This window comes from Talaromyces stipitatus, genomic scaffold (genome assembly GCF_000003125.1).
Source record: "Talaromyces stipitatus ATCC 10500 scf_1105507295511 genomic scaffold, whole genome shotgun sequence".
Classification (NCBI taxonomy): domain Eukaryota; kingdom Fungi; phylum Ascomycota; class Eurotiomycetes; order Eurotiales; family Trichocomaceae; genus Talaromyces; species Talaromyces stipitatus.
In genome coordinates, this window is record NW_002990119.1 from 259,367 (window position 1) to 279,737 (window position 20,371).

General features: G+C 43.9%; 5 protein-coding genes and 1 pseudogene across 5 annotated transcripts, besides 2 other annotated features; 3 read left to right on the forward strand and 3 right to left on the reverse strand.

Moving 5' to 3' along the window:
* Positions 1-1,245: 1,245 nt before the first annotated feature.
* TSTA_098090 (MFS transporter, putative) lies at positions 1,246-3,280 on the reverse strand (the record flags this gene model as incomplete). The annotated part of the gene is made up of 6 exons (XM_002485746.1): positions 1,246-1,545; positions 1,601-2,505; positions 2,567-2,669; positions 2,732-2,748; positions 2,816-3,023; positions 3,069-3,280. 6 exons carry the CDS (start codon positions 3,278-3,280, stop codon positions 1,365-1,367), a joined length of 1,626 nt encoding a protein of 541 aa, XP_002485791.1. The 3' UTR covers positions 1,246-1,364.
* A 1,622-nt stretch (positions 3,281-4,902) lies between these two features.
* TSTA_098100 (ATP-binding cassette transporter, putative) lies at positions 4,903-5,674 on the reverse strand (the record flags this gene model as incomplete). Its single annotated transcript, XM_002485747.1, has 3 exons — positions 4,903-5,315; positions 5,336-5,558; positions 5,639-5,674. 3 exons carry the CDS (start codon positions 5,672-5,674, stop codon positions 4,903-4,905), a joined length of 672 nt encoding a protein of 223 aa, XP_002485792.1.
* A 362-nt stretch (positions 5,675-6,036) lies between these two features.
* TSTA_098110 lies at positions 6,037-9,783 on the forward strand (annotated as a pseudogene).
* A 1,452-nt stretch (positions 9,784-11,235) lies between these two features.
* TSTA_098120 (extracellular guanyl-specific ribonuclease RntA) lies at positions 11,236-11,717 on the reverse strand (the record flags this gene model as incomplete). Its single annotated transcript, XM_002485748.1, has 2 exons — positions 11,236-11,616; positions 11,703-11,717. The coding sequence occupies 2 exons, from the start codon at positions 11,715-11,717 to the stop codon at positions 11,236-11,238; spliced, it is 396 nt and encodes a 131-aa protein (XP_002485793.1).
* Positions 11,718-13,556: 1,839 nt separating this feature from the next.
* Positions 13,557-13,784: a mobile genetic element.
* A 366-nt stretch (positions 13,785-14,150) lies between these two features.
* Positions 14,151-14,735: a mobile genetic element.
* Positions 14,736-16,172: 1,437 nt separating this feature from the next.
* On the forward strand, positions 16,173-17,652 carry TSTA_098130 (uncharacterized protein; the record flags this gene model as incomplete). Its single annotated transcript, XM_002485749.1, has 2 exons — positions 16,173-17,511; positions 17,561-17,652. 2 exons carry the CDS (start codon positions 16,173-16,175, stop codon positions 17,650-17,652), a joined length of 1,431 nt encoding a protein of 476 aa, XP_002485794.1.
* A 1,360-nt stretch (positions 17,653-19,012) lies between these two features.
* TSTA_098140 (uncharacterized protein) lies at positions 19,013-19,578 on the forward strand (the record flags this gene model as incomplete). Its single annotated transcript, XM_002485750.1, has 2 exons — positions 19,013-19,068; positions 19,137-19,578. The coding sequence occupies 2 exons, from the start codon at positions 19,013-19,015 to the stop codon at positions 19,576-19,578; spliced, it is 498 nt and encodes a 165-aa protein (XP_002485795.1).
* Between the last annotated feature and the right edge of the window lie 793 nt (positions 19,579-20,371).

Below are 20,371 nucleotides of genomic sequence, written 5' to 3' on the forward strand. Positions count from 1 at the left end.
TAAATAGTATTCCATTCTCAGCTTTCGCTCTCCAGTCTGAATGTTCCATCCTCAAAAAGGCAAATCTGAACCCTAATCTAGTTACAACCAAGCCCTAACTCAAAGCAATCCTATCATAGATACCCGTCGTATTTATCTCTGCCCGTGCGCAAGTCCACAACATTTGCATAACCCTTGCGCGTCTGCTTTTTTTCTCCCTCCACTACAACTCCTTTGTGTAAGAACACCTTCTGTTATTCATTATTACAATCTGTGGAAAGCTCATCGAGATTGATTTAGGAAACTCCCAAGGTTATCAACAGTATCGACAGCTCACTTAGAGCTGATCTATTCTTTTACTTGACTTATCCACGACGGTAAGAGCACTTTTACCAGTAAGTACAGAGTGAAACCATATGGCTTTAAGTCCGAGAGATGAGCTCTGTTTCAGATGAGGTATTTCCTATTATGCTTCTAGGAAACGAAAGCAATGCCAAGGACCTTTTCACACATTATCCCTAGTCGGACGTTCGCAGTCCATATGCGGGGTACTCTCTGTGTCCTCGTTGAGATTGAACCTGATCGGGTAGTTTTTCTCAAGCAAAGTCAGTTGAAGCGTATGCCGCGAAGCCGAAGAGGTCCACGCCGCTGGTAGTTGCACGTTGTCGAAAAGGATGATTATCTGAATATCTGGAACGTGTTCTCTAGTCACTCGACTACAAGCATCTGGTCGCCATCCCAGTAGAAATGGCATGACGTTGAAAATTGGACCGGACGCAGATGGTGAAAGTGCAACTTTCTGCGTCAGTGAGGAATTGGGAGATGGATATTACAAGTTTTACCATAACGACAATGGGTAGGTGAAACCTTGGTAGATCACAGCCCGGTACCCTGGTCGGGGTTACCCTCATCCTTTTCTTTACGCGTACCACCGCGTGGACCCAAAACAATAGGTTTCGCTTGATTATCTGTATAAAATCACGACTTACGATATCCCAAATCGCGAATGAGCTCAATTTCTTGTTTCCTGAAAAGTCTCGCCACAAATCATCATGAGAGATATAATTTCAGTAGATTGAAATCTGCTCTGATGTGATTCCACAAAGTCATGTCTATTAATCTGAATGATGAGTATAGGTATGACGTATTGTTCCATTTCATAGTTAATGAAGATATAGAATTCGTGTTGAGAATTGTGATTACTTGATTTCAGAATCCTTGTAGCAGATATTCCAAACCGAGGAGCAGCAGGCAGGAGATGCTGAGATTAATCGAAAGGCATTTGATATGAACATTGAACATCTATACTATGTATTTCGTCATGCAGAGCTTGCTAGTTCACTGCCAGCCCAGGACAACGTCGTAGCCCTTCATTTCTTCTGAAGTTAGTTGTCCTCGGTGGATTTATCACGGTTAACCATAGCCCAGTATTTGCTGGCACTCCGAACCCTCAAGGACTTCCCGTATTTAACCATGACCAAGAAAACTAACGAGACAGCCATACCGATAAAAGCTGCCGAAATAAAACAATTTTGGTATCCGAGATTCGTCAGCCATGGTGTGATTCTGAGAATCAGTAGGTCAGTCTCGCTTTATTCTTCCATAAGGATAGGCCACTCACCCATATCCAATTGCAAATGACATTGTATTGCGTACAAGAATAACAGTCACGATGGCATCAGTGCTGATGTCATGGTAACTGTCAATCATGTAGTTTACACTTAGCGTGATCCCCATTGTCGAGGTAAAAGCGAGGACGCCCATTCCAAATATCAGCCCAAACCAATGAACACCATGCTGAGCGCCAACACCCCACAGTATGAGAGATGATGGTACCGTAATAACACAAATAGCAAATGGCCATAAGCGATGTTCGGCCTCCATAATGCCGTTATTACGGCGCGCGAGCTTAATGGTCAGCCAATCACTCAACCTGCCAGACACAATCGACGCGATAATAACGCCAATGCAACAAGACAGGTAACTGAGGCCAACCATTGATGAGCCAAAATGATAAGGTGCGCCTGAAAGGATGATGGAGGCTGTCGCGTTAAGAATATTGAACCAGATCAGATAACACCCGTATGAGAAGCCTGCGTAAAAGATGACCGGCCACCCCAGAAACCTCAGGCTTTGAATTGCATGTTTGAACATGTTTTGACCTGGATTGGTTCGCCCAATCGACATCTTAGCAACAAATGACTTTGGTTGACTGTCAATATATCCGTCTTCTGCCATGCGAGGCGTCGGGGTGGCGACAGCTGTCTTTTCTCCTACGGAGAGTTCGGGCCGCGACAATCCGTCTACTTGGGTCACTGTTGATTTACTACGATTGTAGGTGGTCTCTTCCATGAACAAGGCCAAGAAGACAAAGACAGCACCTAGAAAAATAGCCGGCCAGTAAAATACCCATCTCCATCCCTGGTACTCGGCGATGAATCCACATATCACAGGAGCAAAGTAATTACTACCTGCCAGGGTCAGAGCATAAATACCCATATAGGTGCCGCGTTCGTGTGTGAAATACTGCTCGCTTCTCAGCTCCATCTTCAATCATATCAAATTAATTTCGTCATAGGGTACATACCAGATCAGTCACACAAATCTCCGGAAGGGCTTCGATAGGAGCAATGAAGAAACCTTGCAAGATACACTTGGCTATCCACTCGCCGTTGCTTGTTACGTATGCACTTCATGTATGTAAGTCTCATGTAGTAATCTCGAGCGATGCTGTAATAAGCAACAGCCTTACCTCCAAATTGATGTCCCCTTAAAGAGAGCATGTTAATACAACATGTTATATTTATCGTGGTAAAACGGGAAATTGGGTACTAACAATACCTCCGGCAATGGATAGCAAAAACGTGAGACGTTTACCATATCGGAGTGAAAATGGCTGCCAAAACAGTAAACTCCAACCCAGGAACAAAAACATATATCCTGTTCCTTGATTCAACGTGTCAGTGGAAACTCCAGAAGCCTTAGATAGGGGAACAAGGACGGAGTAAACGGTTGACACCGAAATGCCAGTGAACCAAGTATATCTGTTATTCTTTAGCAATCATCCATTTTTTCCGGGACTAACGTACAAATTTTGGCAGATCAGTGACAAGAGTTTGCGACGAGGAGACCAATTGAGGGGATCATTAGGGTCGCTAGATGGTGTTGGATCCAGAACTATATCGCCGTTTCCATTTGCATGACGAGTCCGCATTGAATGATCTATATCTACAAGATGAACTGTCCCCGGAACCCGACTGGGTAGTTCGTGCGACATAGTGCTATCGTTCGAAATAGACATGCTGGCAATGAGGGATTTCAGGCTAGAGAAACAGAAACATCCAGCCGGCCGGTCTGGTAAGAAATCGCGAATATACGTGAGGGCAAAGTGTTTTTTTATATTCACTAATCACCCGTTATCTGGAGCTTCTTCAGTCATGAATCATGAAAGATAGTGGCTGCACAAAAGCTATATAGCAACGCAATCTAGTGCAGGGATAAGATGGCCGATTTAGGAAGCCAAGCGGATCTATCGCGGATGAATAAGCCCTAATATCAGTACTAAGTTCAATGATGCATGTTTATTGGATGCAGCATGCATTTCAAATGCTTCGCTTGATAAGAGAAGATGATCGGTGGCGGGGGGTGATATCACAAACATTGTTAGCCCTAAATGGATAAAATCGCGCGGCGGTTCGTCCGACACTAGTTACAGGTCAGATTTGATAAGGTCCAATAATTGAAGGTTATTTGAGGAGGCCCGGCATATCTATTGTTATTAGATTACTTACATGTCATAGCTTATAGCTATTATCTGTCAAATGACCGTTTATGATACATGCTAGGCTGCCTGTACAACATGAAAGAAAGAGGCTGGAGCCGCTAGGAAATCAAGAATAACGGTGTTGTGCTACGATATGCATATTATCTCCGCAGATAATGGGCCAAGAGCATGTCCGAAGAATGCAACAGCTCTATAGATGGTCCCGATGAGAAGCAAAATCGCCATGTGTCGCCAGCGCCAGTCAAGATGGTATCCCGTAAGCTTGGCCGCTAATTCAACGTCATAGAGATAAGCAAAGGGTGATACCAATCAGCCAGAATGTAATTCAACAAACCATACACCTGGAGATCCACGTTACAACCACCCCAGATGCCATAATTCAACTTTTCTCAACGGAGGAGCCGCGCCGGACAGAATACCGACGATGAGACTTGCCATTGTCGCAAAGAGTGGCACATCTTCCCTCCTAGCGAATGCACTGACAATACTTGCAAGGCAGCAGATACAGTAGAAGTAGAGTAGGTTCGCCGCAAAGGTGGTTCCACAGTCGATGACTGGAACTGCCAAGAGAAACACGGGGTCGAGAAATGTAAACAGCCAAGGAAATTCTAGAATGACCAGCTTCAGCTTCAAGGCGCTGTAAGAGCATTTCTTCAGAGAACGCCTTTACTCTAGGAGCAGCAGCCATGAGACCAATCGCAATTACTATGAAAAGGACTAGTTATGGGGCGGACGCGATATCGGTAGTGGATGGTAAGATGCTGTACGAATCTTTGAATGTCTCCGTGAATAAGATAAGATGCCTTTCTTAGGGTTCTGGGCCAGACCAAGAAGAAAGCCGGCCAAGGTGGCCAGACCCATCTCTGCCCAGTACGCAGACATGGCACGATGTTGCTGCAGCGTTGTCCGACACAAGAAAGCCATACTGTCGAATTCTTAAGGCACCACGATTCTTCGTCGCTTCTTGCATTGCACTATTCCCTAATGCTGTCAGAGTGTTTCGGTCTGTATTTGTTGAGCCCAGCTTTCGGCGATAGCTAGACCAGTTCTCACTTAAGGCATCCTTTGGTATATCCCCACTAGGTTTGTAGCCTCTTCCATTTTCGGCGATGATATCTGTTATGATGTCGCCATACTTACTATAATGTGGAAACCCACATTCTCAAAATACTGTTTGGCCTCGGCTTGAGGACCTTCGTAAATAGTCTGTCCATTTCGACCAAGAAAAGACTATCAAACAGATCGAAAACCTCAGACCAAGGCTGATGAATAATAAAAATGACCGCAATGCCTAGGCGCGCAAGGACCTTCAAGGTCCTTATCATTGAAGATGCCGATGTAGCATCCAGACCGCTTGTTGGCTCATCCAAAAAGATTGCCATATGTACTGCTGCCAATTCCATACCGATACTGACACTTTTCGTTGTCCACCACTGAGATTGCCTTCTCAACACTTCCGACTTGTGAATCTCGCACATGCGATAGTTCCAGGCAGTCAATGACAGACTCGGCGTGGGCTTCAATATCAGCATCTTTTCAATGCCGTGGAAGTCTAATCCTGGCCGAGTGGACAATGTTCTCGTAGAGGGTCAATTCGGGGAGAGAATGTCTCCTCAGGCACATGTCCTATGACTTTTTTGTAGCGTCCCACTTTACTCGGGCTATTGTTCACGGCTACTACACCACCGATATTACTCGTTTTTCCCATCAGCACATTGACAAATGTCGATTTTCCGGCACCGGAACCGCCCATAACTCCAGCAAGAGTGCCTCTGTCAATGGAGCCGGTAACGTTCTGTAGAATAAGCCTAGCGCTCTTCTTTGGATGTAATTTTTCAAGTCGGAATAACTAAAGGATAAACCAAAGTCGTTAACATCTGTCGCACGGCGCATAAACTGGACAAAGGTCATCACATGAGGTGGAAGTTGATTATCGGTGAGACGGCCGTTAGTGGGCCTAATATGGTTCGTGTCTAGTCATGTCTGGGGCAAGCTCGAGACCGCTGAAAGTGTCAGCACGATGCGGTATATAATTGGCACCTGGAAATAACAATTCCTGATCTCCGAGGCGATCCTCGTTGGCGCTTCCGTCAGAAAGTGCCTCGTCCGGTTATCTTAGCCGACATTCCACCAAGGCCACCATGCCTCATTCTTCTGATTCGATCCTTGCGCTTTGATGGATGCGCTGACAAACTTCCATAACAACAACTCGAAAATAGGAGAGGTCATCCATAACCAAAAGTATCAGTGGAATCAAGAAAATCTGATATGAGCCTTCTGACACCCGACGGGTTGCTTCCACAATATACACTTGTACAAAACTCCACGATAATACCTTCCGCCCTAATGGAAATACAATTACAGCTACATTGGGCACAGGAATTGAGCAAGGATCCAGACACTATCGGAGTGCGCGATCACTTTTCTGCTCTGGAGGTAATTCAGTAACAGCAATGAATATGTTTGCTTTAGCTCGCAAGAATGAGCTCGATCTCACTGTCTCACTCATTTTCCAGCGCCCAATTCTATCTGAGATGGTACTATTACTGGATAACAATTCAAAGTCACTAGCAGCAAGTCAGCCAGATGTACGACAATATAGGTTGTAGACTGATGCAGCTTGTACCGGTCCAGATGATACGACTGCCGCCTTATCTTATGTTGCAGCTCAATACGATATTTTTTCGGGTCTGATAGAGGACGCTTTCTACCCTTGTACTCACTCTCAAGAAGGCCTCATGGATATCTCATCCAGGGATTCTGGACATTACACACGGCATCAAATATTCAGAGTCGCACTATCCACTGACCTGGATCGGTTTAAGCTCGCTTGGGAAAAGGCCGCAGAGCTAGCTCGATTCTTCGGATCGCCGCTAGTCCAATATCCATATCTCAATCACCCATGACACACGATACACTTTATCTGGTCCATTCATCATGGTATTATGATGGATGGAGCTTATGCAAGATTTTCCAGTTTGTTTCACGATTATACGCCCAAGAAAGTATTCCAGACATTTTTCCCTTCACTCACCTTATCCGTACAAGCTGCAAACAGTGCTGCGGTCCACAACTATTGGTGCTCACAGCTGGGTGATGGTTTACCTCTAGGATTTCCAGCTCTGTCTGACGCAGATTACAAGGCGATGTCTAGAAAGAAAGTCAGCGGTCAATTGAAACTCTCAAATTTATCAGGACCCTTCACCACCGCAACGCTTATTAGAGGTACATGCGCTTTAACACTTTCCCAGCAATTGCAGAGCGAGCATGCCATTTTCGGTAGCTTCGTTACCTGGAAGAACTGCCCTGGTACCTGGTGTCCTAGATATAGTTGCTCCAACCCTTACAACCGTTCCCGTTCATATCCAGATAACCGACAATCAACCATCTAGGATTTTCTGATGGCCATCCAACATCAATATGTTGACATGATCCACTTTGAGCATTCTGGTCTACAGGAGATTCGACAAGTGACAATCGATGTGTGCAGTTCTGATTTACAGACATTGATACAGAATCTTATGATTATCCAACCATCAACCGAACTTGAGATCATAGTGTTTCTGGCTTCTCGGGATGAGAAATACAGGAAACCGGTGAAACTAGCTTTCATAGCTATCCGCTGGTTGCAACTTGCTCCATCGACAGTCAAGCAGAACACATCGAGATGGGGATTGACTACGATGACGAAGTTGTGTCATGTTGTCAAGCTCGACTCTTATTTTGAACGGTTTGAACACATCCTCAATCAACTTCAAACATCTCTCCTTCAAACGAGCGGAGGGAAGAGTGATTACCTCGATACCATGGAGACCATTACTGTAAAAGGCAGCACACAACTGCACGCATGGAATGACACGATATCAGAGACCGTTCAGTCATGCGTTCACTACAGAATACACATTCAGTCCTTAGAACAACCAGACGCATGTGCCGTCTCAACTTGGGATGGCGATTTATCCTATTCTGAACTCGACAATCTGGCAAACCGATTAGCTCATTACTTTATTCAACTTGGTGTCAAGCCCGAGGATATGATAATCACATTGTTGGTTTGACTACGTCCTGAACACGAAGCACAGGATTACGCAGTAAGGCTATTCCAAAGAGCCCATGAGTCTGATAGTATTGATGTTATTCGCATATTATGACTGGTTCCCAAAAAAGAAGGAAAAGGATAATTACATGCAAATAAAGGGGATATTCCCAGTGCGCTGCGTAGGTGAAACGGAATACCTAATATTCCGATGCTGATACTCAACACTTAGGGATTCCCGTACACACACACATGTGTTTTAACAAGTCACTTTCGGCAATCGTGGTTATGCTTATGATTCTCGAATTAGGCGTGGCTGTTGTCCCTGCAGGAACAAAGGAGCCTGTTCAGCGTGTCCAAAATATAATAGTCAATACCGGAGCTTCAATCATCCTTGGGCAAAGATCACAAATCGACCGTCTACCGAATACGGCATCCAATCCATAGTGGTGAACGAAGAATTTCTCGAAAATTTGCCCCCGACAGAAGATCGGCCCTTTACTATAGTGCGACCACATAACGTAGCATACGTGATACACACATCCGGTAGCACTGGTACTCCAAAAGGAGTTGTGTTAGAACACTCTGCAATTGAATTACGTTCTAGTATGGAAGCTCACTGAATTGCTTTTGGTATGGAAAAAATGACCCGGGCAGTGCAGTTCTCTTCATAAACATTCAATATAAGTATTGGATATATCTTTACTACTTTTCAATTTGGAGGATGCGTTTGTGTCGTATCTGAAGAAGAACTGTTGAATGACCTTGCTGGTCCAATGGAGAGAAGCGTAGTCAATTTCGCGTTCCTTACTTCAACAGTGACTGAGTTATTACGATCAAAGATTTGCTATCTTTGAAAATGCTCGTGTTGGTAGGAGAGCCTGTGAAGCCAGCCGTTGTTGAAGACTGGGCTGGTCATGCACAAATCATCAATGGATACGAGCCAGCAGAATGTTCAATACATTCCATGTACAACGACTGTTTCAAGGATAGAAAGGACGCATCAAATATTGGGCAGGTTTTGGCTGGGTCGGTCTGGGTTGTAAATGCAGATGATTACCATCACCTTGGGCCCATTGGTGTGATGGGAGAATTATTAATCGAGGGTCCTCTTTTATGCCGTGGATATCTCAACGATGAGCAGAAAACGTCCTCGTGCGTTAGTCACGGACCCGGAATGGATATCGCGTTACGGATTTAGCCAAAGGCCGACAAATGTATTGCACCGGGGATCTCATTACGCAAAATGTGGATGGATCACTTACTATTATGGTAAGACGAGAACACTCAAATCAAGGTTCACGGAAAGCGCGTGGAGATCGGGGAAATAGAATACTGGATCAAGAGGCTCCTTACCAACGTCAACTCTGCTGTTGTTGATCTGGTCCAGTGGTGGAAGATAATTCAATTGGTTCTAAAGTCTTAGTTGCAGCTGTCGAGTTTGCCCAAGCACCGATTGAACACAACAAAGGTGTACTGCTTTGACTATCAGATACTATGAGAGGAGAAATGGAACAGCTACAGGCGGAATTGTATGACAAACTACCAGCATATATGGTCTGGACCTTATATTTCGCGCTCAAACAAGTTCCTCAGACGTCTTCAGGAAAAGTGGACAGGTTAGCGGCCCGGACATCCATACAAGACAACCCGAAAGATCAAGAGAAACAGTATGCCTTAGCTATAACCTCCCACACACCTCCATTGACAGCTGCCGAGAAAGAATTACAGTCAATACGGGATATCTGTATTGTATAAGAGCGTTGATACTATTGGCATCCAAGATAATTCCTTCCGTTCTGGCGGTGACTCCATCACAGCATGCGGGTGGTAGCGATGGCACGAAACCATGACCTCAATCTGACTGTGGTCGACGTAGTTCAGCATCTTATATTGGCTGATCTAGCACATATAACAAATTCTATCCAGCCAGGCGCAACATCCGATTATGAACCCTTTTCTCTTCTGCATGTTACCAATCCAGACGAGCTTTTTATATCATCCATACAGCAGCGACTTCCATGGTTTAGACGGGATATTGTTGATATTCTTCCCACCACTGACTTCCAATCGCTCTCGGTTGTCGTTTCATTGCATCAGTCACGCAGTCTACTCGCTTACTAGACATTTGATGCTGACGGACACCATTGAACGCTTCACAGAAGACCTTCTGAGAAGTGACACGGATAAACCTCCCCAAAATGGCCAGTCATTTTTTAAGTTTGCCATCATCTAAAAGTCAAGGGGATAACAAACATCGTATCATTTTCCGACTTAGCCACGGTGAATACGATGCGATCTCTATGTCGTATTTCATTGACTCCCTGGAATGCATATATGAGGATACACCAAGTGTGGAATATGGCCAGTTTTCTCAATACACTTGCACATTTTCCTCTCAATCGCAATCGGAGAGCCGTGACTTCTGGAGAAGCCTCCAAAGGGCTTCAATGACTGAAATCGTTCCTCGGACGGACATGGACAGTCAGGTTCCAACAGAACTTCGGTTTTGCATGCGTAGGACCATTGATATTATAGCTGCTCTCCCTGACTCAACCACAACTGCTTGTGTAGTCAAAGCTGCGTAGAGTTTTATAATTTCGCAGCACGCAAGAACCTCAGACGTAGTTTTTAGAGAAATAGTTTCCGGACGCAATCTACCAGATCCTCGAATGAAGAAAATAACAGGCTGCTGTGTAAATATGGTACCAGTGTGAATCGCGCTGCAAGATGACTAGACAGTCCTTGACCTCCTTCGTTTTATTCAAGACCAACAAATCTCGCGATTGTCTCGGGTTCCAAAAGATACTGCGTCAGTGTACAAATATGCCATCTTCAACACACTTTACCTCTCGCATTAACCACCGCAGCGGCCAATTTGATACTGGATTAACACTCGGTAGTCAAGAATATGCTGTATCAGGTTCACTTGCTCCCGGGGCGGGCGATATAACTGATATTGCAATTACTACGACTTCGACTGCAGGAAAGATGGAAGTCTTGATGCGATACGTCGTGGATCGTGTTCCAGCAGAGGTAGCGGAGATGCTTCTGGAAACTCTGTCTTGTGCAATTGACCATTTCATCGATCAGTCTCGCACTCTCATGCTAGAGGATCTAGATCTGCAAATGAAGGGTGGATTATCGGATTGATCTCGCGTCGTTCTTTTCGCACAAGGTCTATTGGTGTCTCTTCCATAGTAAGGGAAACATATCTTGCTAGGTGAAATGGTTGAAGTTTCTTTCTGTACTTTTTCTTTCTTTTCCAATTGATCCTTTTTACTTTTGTTCCAATTACAACATTACTATTGGTCTTTTCAATTCTCATCCTTAGCTCTAAGTTCATTTTAGGTAGACAACCATTTTTTCTCTTCGACATATTCTATATACATATTTTGAATTCAAGATCCCCTCATTAGATCATAATCCGTGTATTTTATGCAGCGTTGCATTGAACGAAGCCATCGTAGTTAGAAGATCCAGTGTGAGTGATCAGACCAGCGAAATCACCATCGCTATTGAAAATAACGCGATCCGCGCCGGGCGAGCCACCAGTATAGACCTTGTAGGATGAGAGGATCGGATATTCGTAATAAGGGCCGGATACGGGGAAGTCAAAGCCTTCGTCATCGCGGTATTGGTGGGGATAGTTGTTGTCTGTTTCGCCAGATTGCAAAAGGGAGTATCCTTGATTCAAGGCGGCATCGATATCAGATTGCCAATAGCATGTGCTGCCACAGGTTTCAATGCAGGAAGCACGCGTCTGTAGAGGAGCAGCATAGATGCTAGAGAAGAAAAAGAAGGTGGCGGCGGCGACCTATTAAGCGAAGTCAGAATGGAGGTCAGGTTGTGATTGATATTATATCTAGAGTCGTAAAAATTATATGCAGAGCATGAACGCACCTTGGTGAACTGCATCTTCCCAAGTTACTTTCAGGGGTAAAACGTGTGTTTTGCTGGTATCCTGAGCGAATGACGATGAGAAGGAGTGAGCGATTCTCTGCTTTTATATTGTTTTAGAGACAGCAGAGCAGGGACTTGCTCGGTTTCTGCGGCTACGAATAAACATTTCAATCACTTTGAGACGTATCAATCAGCGCTATCCAGACAAGTGAGAGGTAGCATTCGGTGGAGACGAAACTGCATGGCTAAAACATAATAAAACACCGCCTTGGTTGGAACAGCATTTCCTGTCAAATTTCAACAACACGGATCGTCAGGACAAGGCACGGCCAGGAATTCAGACAAAGTAGTCTCTAGAAGATCAACAAGTCTAGGGAGTATCGGGCTGTAAATGCAACGGAGGCTTGCGAGAAACCTGCCGGATCTGGAAAGGCTTGAAGCGCTTGGGGTTACCTTGAGAGAAACAAGCATTAATCAGTGGGCGGGAGCTGATCTTAGCGGTGGGACAGTGGCTTGCCGAGCAGTATAGCGCCTATAGAGCTGATCTACTCTCCGTGACTCGTGATAAGATGATAGGACCATATCAACTGTTATCTCTGTTAGGTATTCGGACCATCTTGTAACTCAGATCCCACCGATACAATGTAGTTACAAGCTTAGGTATAGAGGTTGAAGCTGGCCCTAGTCAAAATGTCAATGCACATATTCGTGTTCCCAGTATTATTACTGAGTAAATAATTAACTACAATTTCCGGCCCTTGAGTGTTGTGCTTTGGGGCTTTGGGTAACAAGTTACAGACACCACTTAACACTTGGCAGCATTAGCACTGCAACCCGACTGAATGGGGCATATTCCGACAGAAATACACCTCCCTGATTAGTTTCATCTACATGAAGTCGCTAATTACGCCAAAACGGATTCTTCTGCAAGTCAGAACACGGTCAATCTATATTAGATCCCGAATCTTGGAGTAACTACTTTCCAAGAGCAATCCTTCGCGTCACCTATTTCGAGGTATATTGACAATTATACAAGCGGTGTAGGCCTTCACAGCCATGTATTTATTCTAGAAGATAAGACTCACTAACCCGATCCTTGCTTGTGAGGAATTATTCATTTTCAGCACCATAAGAAAACAATTGATAGCCCGCTGTTGATTATACTTGGACGATAAGATCAGTAGCAACTACCTAGGTCCTAACCTTGATTCCAGTCTTCGAGCCTGAAAACGGAGACCTCCGACTCGGTTCAATGTAGTGCGGACGTCATAAATTAGGTGCAGACATATTAGAACCTTATCAGGTCCTAATTAATGGAATTGGCCTCCACAACAATATAGTATGCGAGTGATATCAATGAGGACAATATCGAGATTGCTCCGAGGTTAAACTAGTCAACTCGAGACAGAAGAACGTTGCAGTGTATACGAGTGGCATCACCACTTCACGTGAATTTTAACAAAATAATTACCCATAACTGAGTGTCTTTCTACAAGGACAATGTTTACAATAGTCATCGCTAGTACTGGCTACTAGCTATAGGGTTTATACACCTAGTGGATACACCACAATCACAACACTTGTGCTAAATCATTGATTTCTCATTATTGTCTTGCTGCATTTAGTCTGAGGGTTGTATACTACGTTTCCAATATAGTCCTTGCTCATGCAGTTGAGCGTTAAATAGTGCTAATGTCTGAGACCACCTGGGCCATTTGTGATATACTATGTAGTATATTTGTAAAGTTCATGTTACATATCTATCGTACTCGATCACTCGATGCCTCCAATCACTCGATGCCCGTTTTACCCCACTCCCACAAGTAACCTTCAAAATTCGATAATCTGGTGAATGAAGCAAATATTTTGAAGGCAATTGGTGATCTAGGATCACAAAAAAAGCCTCAATATGCGAAAACTGCTAGGAAATATAATCTTGAGCCTTCGACCTTAAGGCGCCAGTATAAAGGCCAGACCGTGTCAAACCAGGTAGTAACTTCCATTCACAGCAAACTCCTTACAGATGCCCAAGAAGTCCTTCTTAATCATATATCGAAGCTCTCGTCTCATGGATTACCTCCAATGCCTTAAGATTCTTCAAAATCTTGTTATAGAGCTTGTACAACATGATGTTAGGGAGTGCTGCAATCATCGATTCTTTTACCGCTACCATGATCGAATTGACAGTGTGTATTTGAAAGTAATTAATCATTCTCGCAAAGTCACCAATAATTTAGTACATTTCAAACATTTTTATAATACAGTATGAACTTTTTTACTAACTCCCTCTTTTATACTAAAGCTCTCAGAGAAAATCAAAAAATATCGCATCAGCCCATCAAATACCTATAGTTTTGATGAGAAAGGATTTACTATAGGCCTCTATCGCATAGAGAAGTAAATTGTCTCAAATCCTAGCTCCGTTTAAAGAAATTACTTGGTGCAATTCAAGACGAGAGCACGGAATTTATTACTCTTATTGCATGTATTTATGCTAATGGAATAGCAATTCCTCTAGCTCTTATTTATCAAGGCGAGTCAGGATATCTACAAGATATCTGGCCTAAAGATTTTGATAGCTCAAGAGAGAAGGTATGCTTTGCAACTTCTGAAAAGGGTTGGAGAAATGAAGAACCTGGATTTTCATGGCTAAGCAAGATGTTTAACTCTCATATAGAGGCAAAAGTAGGTAATTCAAAGCGCCTTTTGCTTATAGATGGTTATTCAAGTCATGTTAATCTTTGTTTTATCGAATACTGTAATCAAAATAATATAATTCTCGGTATTTTACCTTCAGACTTTACGCATCGATTATAACCGCTTGACGTGGGAATCTTTCCACCTCTTGCAGGTGCTTATTCTCATGAAATTGATCTACTTATTCAATTGAGTAGTGGATTTACAAGGATAACAAAAGCATCCTTTTTGCGATTATTCTATGCGGCATGGAAATCAACCTTAACCATGCAAAATATTCGATCAGCTTTTGCTTCACTAGGCATTCACCCTTTCAATCCACCAAAGGTTCTTAATATTCACAAAAAAAAAATACGCAAACGAAAGACTCCAGGACCTGTTCGAGCAATTCATTGTACGATCAAAAGCCTTTCAATAGGGCAAAAAGCGACCTATTAGAGGCTATATAACTTAAATATGCTGTACAGAATGAAATACTTGAACATTAGTAGCGAGACTTAGTTAACGCATTAATTGGAGAGGAAAAACGCCAGAAGCGAGGCCGGCCACTAGGTTTAATTGATAGGGATAATTCTGGTACGCACAATTCTTACTAGGTAGGATTGAAGCTGCACGACAGCGAATACAGGGTATCGAGTCACAAAAGGAACAGGGAAAGATTGAGGCACCAAACTGTTATACATAAAAGGCACTTCCGCGCCAACAGAAGGCCCAAGAGATCCCAGAATGGCGGGAGACTCGAACCCGTGAGCGAGAGGAGAAAAGGCGTCAAAGAGAACTTGAAAAGGAGCAGCTTCATATAGCCCGGGAAGCCAAAAAGCAGGCAAATCGAGGTAAAGAAAAGCCAGCGAAGCAGGTAAACACTAAAAAAAGGTGATACAATAAGGTTATTGAGAGTAATGAGTGGGTTTCTTCAAAGAGGCCAAAAATAGGCATATCTCGTTCTGGGCGAGAGATCAACCTACCTATAAAATTTAGGAATTATGTGGGTGCGCTTCTGCACATGTGCATATAACTAGCTTAATAACCAATTGGTAAAGTCATATTATTCTGATTGTCTGTCTGTTGTAGCCATTCGACCTCGACGCGGTAGATCATCCCTTCGTGTAGCCTGCATCAACGATCCGGCTCTCGACTGCACCCGCACATCCAACAAATTAGATAATTATACCGATTTGTTCACCGCACTTTTTTATCTAATAATCTTAATCTTAATCTTTATAACTTCACTTGTTGAAGATATATTATGAATTATAGAGCTTGGTGCAATTTTCGGAAAGGGCATCGAGTGATCGGGTACGATAATGTATCCGCGATCGAGTCTTCAGATCTCCACCACCTGCACCTAGGTATAGGAACATGAAATCAGTGAGTAAAAGCAAAGATTACCTAGATACGTTCACTTCAAGGAATTGGGATTTTTATGTCTTTGAATTGTCTGTGGACAGAGTGCTACTGTTCACCTGGGCCAAGAGGGTTAGGGCTGATAGCTCTTTCGGCATTATTTTCTTCCTTGAGATGCAAAGATGGACCAATCAAGTGACTTCCTAACACGGCTGCGCTAAAATGGTGCCGTACTCTAATCCAATCACAACTAGCCCAGCAATGGGGCCCACTTTTATCGGCGATCGCGAAAAGAATGATTGGCTCTTGGATTTAAACTGTGGGTCTATACGCTTACAGCTGATAAGCCTGAGGCTGCAAATTGATTTCTGGTTGACTCTCTTCACACACCATCCTACTCGACGATTGCCATTCAAGCTTTCCGGGACTATGGAGGCTTCTGTGAACCGAAGGAACCCGAAATTGAGGTCTGCATGCAATCGATGTTACGAACTCAAAGAACGATGCGAGCGTGCAACAACCTCCGTCTATTGTGCACGATGCCGGAGGCTGGGTTTAGCCTGTTCAACGGCGCGGCCGGTACGCGTGAGTAGAAGTGCCCATGATGAGAAGGCCGTCTCTAGATTGTCTTCCGGAAAGTGCAGAAGGCAACAGCAACACCAGCCCACCATTGATTCATGTTTGGAAGTCCTTTCTGACCAGCGGCCAGAAGAGAGGGAATTGTTGCAGTTTCTTTTGGGTCAGGCTGGAAGCTTGGATCATTACGTCGTATGCCCGAGCTTCCAAATTGAGCAGCGACAATCGCTCGCTACACAACTTCGAGTTGCCTCACCGCTGGTCAAGGATGCTTATTTGGCATGTGCCAGTACGTTGAAACAGCTTCAATCTGGGATTGTAACGAACAAAGATGTCAATATCAGTATTGCATACATATCGAAGGCTATGTGCGTATTACGTTCGCTACCTACCTTGCGCTCAGAAGACACCGTATTATGGCATATCCTAGGAAGTATGCTGGCTTTCTCGATTTATTCAGCTATTGGTGTAGGAGTTTCAGAAATTTGTCGTTTCTGTCTTGGTACAACAAGTTCATTTCTGGACACAAAAGTTCTCGGCGCACCTAACGATCCGTGGCAAAATTTACTGGTCCTCTTGGAGACCACGGACTGCCTCGTCTATCGTAGAAAACCGACGGTAAGAATTCAGGTACCGGCATTGGGTACTGTTGATCGTCACCTCGGACTCTCCTTGCCTCTCTTACCTCACTACCACGACCTTTGTGCAATCAGCAGTACACTTCTTCATACAACTGAAGTAAACACCCTGGCCTGTCTTCAAAAGCAGATAGATGATATCCAGTCTATTGTTGAACCATGGCAGCCATATAACCTGGATCAACTTGTCGACCAATTTGATTCAGCGGAAATCGTGCATCTTCTCGCGCAAGCCAAGGCGTATCGCCTGGGAGTTCTTCTGATTGGCCACCGGTTGCGATATACATTTGGTCAGGAGGATGCTCAGGCCGATATATGGTCCAACGAAATAATGATGGAACTTGACATGGCTTACCGAGTCACGAAACGACCGATACGATTTGTGACTTTACCATTCATGATCGCAGCCCTTGAAGTTCGAGATCAAGATATACGCGCGAAGACGCTCCAGCGCGTGGACGATTGCGTCGAACAATACTCCCCGCTTTTGCAAAAAACAGCCAAGACATTCTTAACAAGGATTTGGTGCGAGCGGGACTTGAATCTCACGAGTCGTTGGTTTGATTCACTGCATAAGCCATGTCCGGTACTGGATTATATCAGCACAGCTTGCTCGGGTTGTTAACGGAGCTCCTGGAACCACGCGTTTTCTTATGAGGAAACGCTCTCGATTATACGCGCTGCTCCTACTCTAATAGCAGTATATATGAGCCCACTATTGAGAGAGTTTAGCAGAACTCATTTCTTTCTATATCTCACCACCTGAATACAAACTGGTACATGTGTACGAACTTGCACTTCTTCCGACATGGAAGGATGTACTCGAAACGGTAATTTGAAGCCTGAAACAAGACGATTTATGATGCGGCCTATTACAGAGATATGTAGCTGCCAAGGGTGTGGATGGCATTTAGTTATGTATCTTCTTGGAGATAGAACTTGCTAAGTTTAGCATACCCAGGTATCGAAGACCATGCTAGGTTCTACAAGGCGTTGATTGGCATTGAATAGCTTGAAACTACGAGATGTTGCTGATTTAGAGAGGCAGTCGTTGGTCTTGTGTTGTGATAGGCTGTAGACTACCATATTCAGCGCTGACAAACATATTGGACTTACGAATAGACACACCCATACCCAAATATTCATGCATGGGTTGTATTTAAGAATGTGTAGAATTTTGGCTAGAAAGGAAGGCTTTGGAAAGTACGGTTAAACCTCAGACCCATACTAACTTATGTCCTAGGACATGTTTGCCTACCAGGTAATACTGTGAAGTCGATAAATAGGGGATTAACGAACAAAGGCTGGTATGGTAATAAACTCTCAAAACATGATTCTGGATCCTATTTACTAAAATCCTTCATGTATATCGATTTATCTTTCAATGGATTCCAGAAGTTTGACTTGAACTGCGTGTTCCAAGGTTTACGCAGAAAGTTAGAGATTGAGCGGCTCAAGATGACATCGTCAGCCTATCCCAATATAGCTGGCTATAGACGTCCTTCCCGCCGCCTATGTAGAGAAAAAAAAATTACCAGACACCCTTCATTTCTTTGAACATCTTTAATAGTCTTTACTTTGGTGACCGTGAAATAGACTCATTTGAAAATTCCCCCGCAGAGGTTACATATACGTCCTCGCCCTGAGCCTTGTCATTGTTGTATAGCATGTGGAACAGGTTTTCTGGCTCCACGTACTCTCAGTAAGGCATTAGAAGAGCTGGGAAGTGGAAAAATCTCAAGAAGGGTCGCCGGAGTGATCGTTCGTGTATGGTCAAGGAAGAAGATATTGAAAGCATGTATTTCCACAAGAGGCTGTTGGTTGCTTCATGCAATCGAGATGTGTCAGATAAGCTGGCTTTCCAATGAAGCGATCAATCCGAAACTGTCATGTGTAAGAGAATGGTCTCAAGTTTACCTCATGGGATAGCTTACAAATCAGCTCAGGAGAAGGTCTATATAGACGCGGCTTTGGAACATGATGTACTTAGAAAGATAGACACAGAACTGAATGAATACCCATTGAAATTGACTCCATTGCTTCGTACGTACGTACATGCACCTTAGTGCACCCACAGAGGCCTTAGACATGGACAGGTTTTCACCGATCAAGTAAACAAGTTGGTTAAAATGTGTCGAAGAAAGTGACATGCTGACCTTAAATAAATAGTCATTTGTAGACCTCATATCGATTATGTCGGCATAGCAGGCATTACTCAGTCGTATCTGTGCCGTTTCATATATGAAGCCCATGTTCCCTGTGATCCCCGAAGGGCTCGCATAGGTCGACCAAGAGTGAACCCCAAAATATCCTCCAGTACTCCTTTCTGGACAGCGGCTATATTGAACCCCGACAATAACAGGAAAGCTCCGGTTGAACAGTTAGGCTATCCTGTCCACGCTCACTGCTGGATACTAGTGGACCGTGTTATAGGGTTTGGATTGGTAGAAGCCAATCTAAAGATATTTCCGAGATTAATCAAACTGTTCTGGACGGAAAACGTTAAGAGTTGGTGTAGGGAGTCCTGGAAATATGTTGTGCATGGAAGGGATTCAGATAACGGTCTGGATCCAGGTAACTGGAAACTTCGGGAAAACCCATACACCCTGCCAGCCTGGTAAAACCTAACGATTGTGCCTAGAATTAAACATACACCGAATTTGGTACTCGTCATTGGATCATTCACAATCTCAAACAAATCAAAAAGGTTTTCCTGGACCTACTTGAACGAAACAAACCGGAGCCTGGATTTCTGTTTGAACCCCCTCGTAGGAGATATCCTCTGAGGAAATTCTTAATTTGAATTGGGTGCTTCAAACATGAAGATGGAGATCCCCGTGTCAATAGTGAACACAATAATGTCATTGTTCATTGCTTGATTCCTGAAAAAGGATGCCGACTTGCTGGTTTAGGCCTATGTAGGGTTGCTTGAGCACTAACCCTATAGCCCAAGTATCGTGTAAAGTCACGCACTATTTCATTGTCTGTACTCGTTATATTTAGTATTATTTTTTGTTTCTCGAGCGAAGATAGAATATCAGTTGATAAGTCCATACCAAACGCATTCCTGGACCGCCATGTGCGCCGACAAAAGCAACCAATCGTGAACAATGGAAGACATACTATGTACAACCCTTATAAATGACTCGGAACTCTCGGTACATTGTCGGAACACTTTCCAGTTGAGGAGAAGAAGAACACGTAGTTTGAAGCTTCGTCATCCTCGATCCACCTTCGGCCCGTATTGTTCTACACGTGGGTTGCTCGTGCTTTGAGATTCGCAGCAATCTGCGATGTTCCACCCGGATGCGTCGCTTAATAAAAACCATATTTTGATTGGGTTCGAAGAATAGACAAGCTTTTCTCCTGCATCGCCAAGGCAAAGGTCATTGTCTGGGTCCATCATCTACCCAG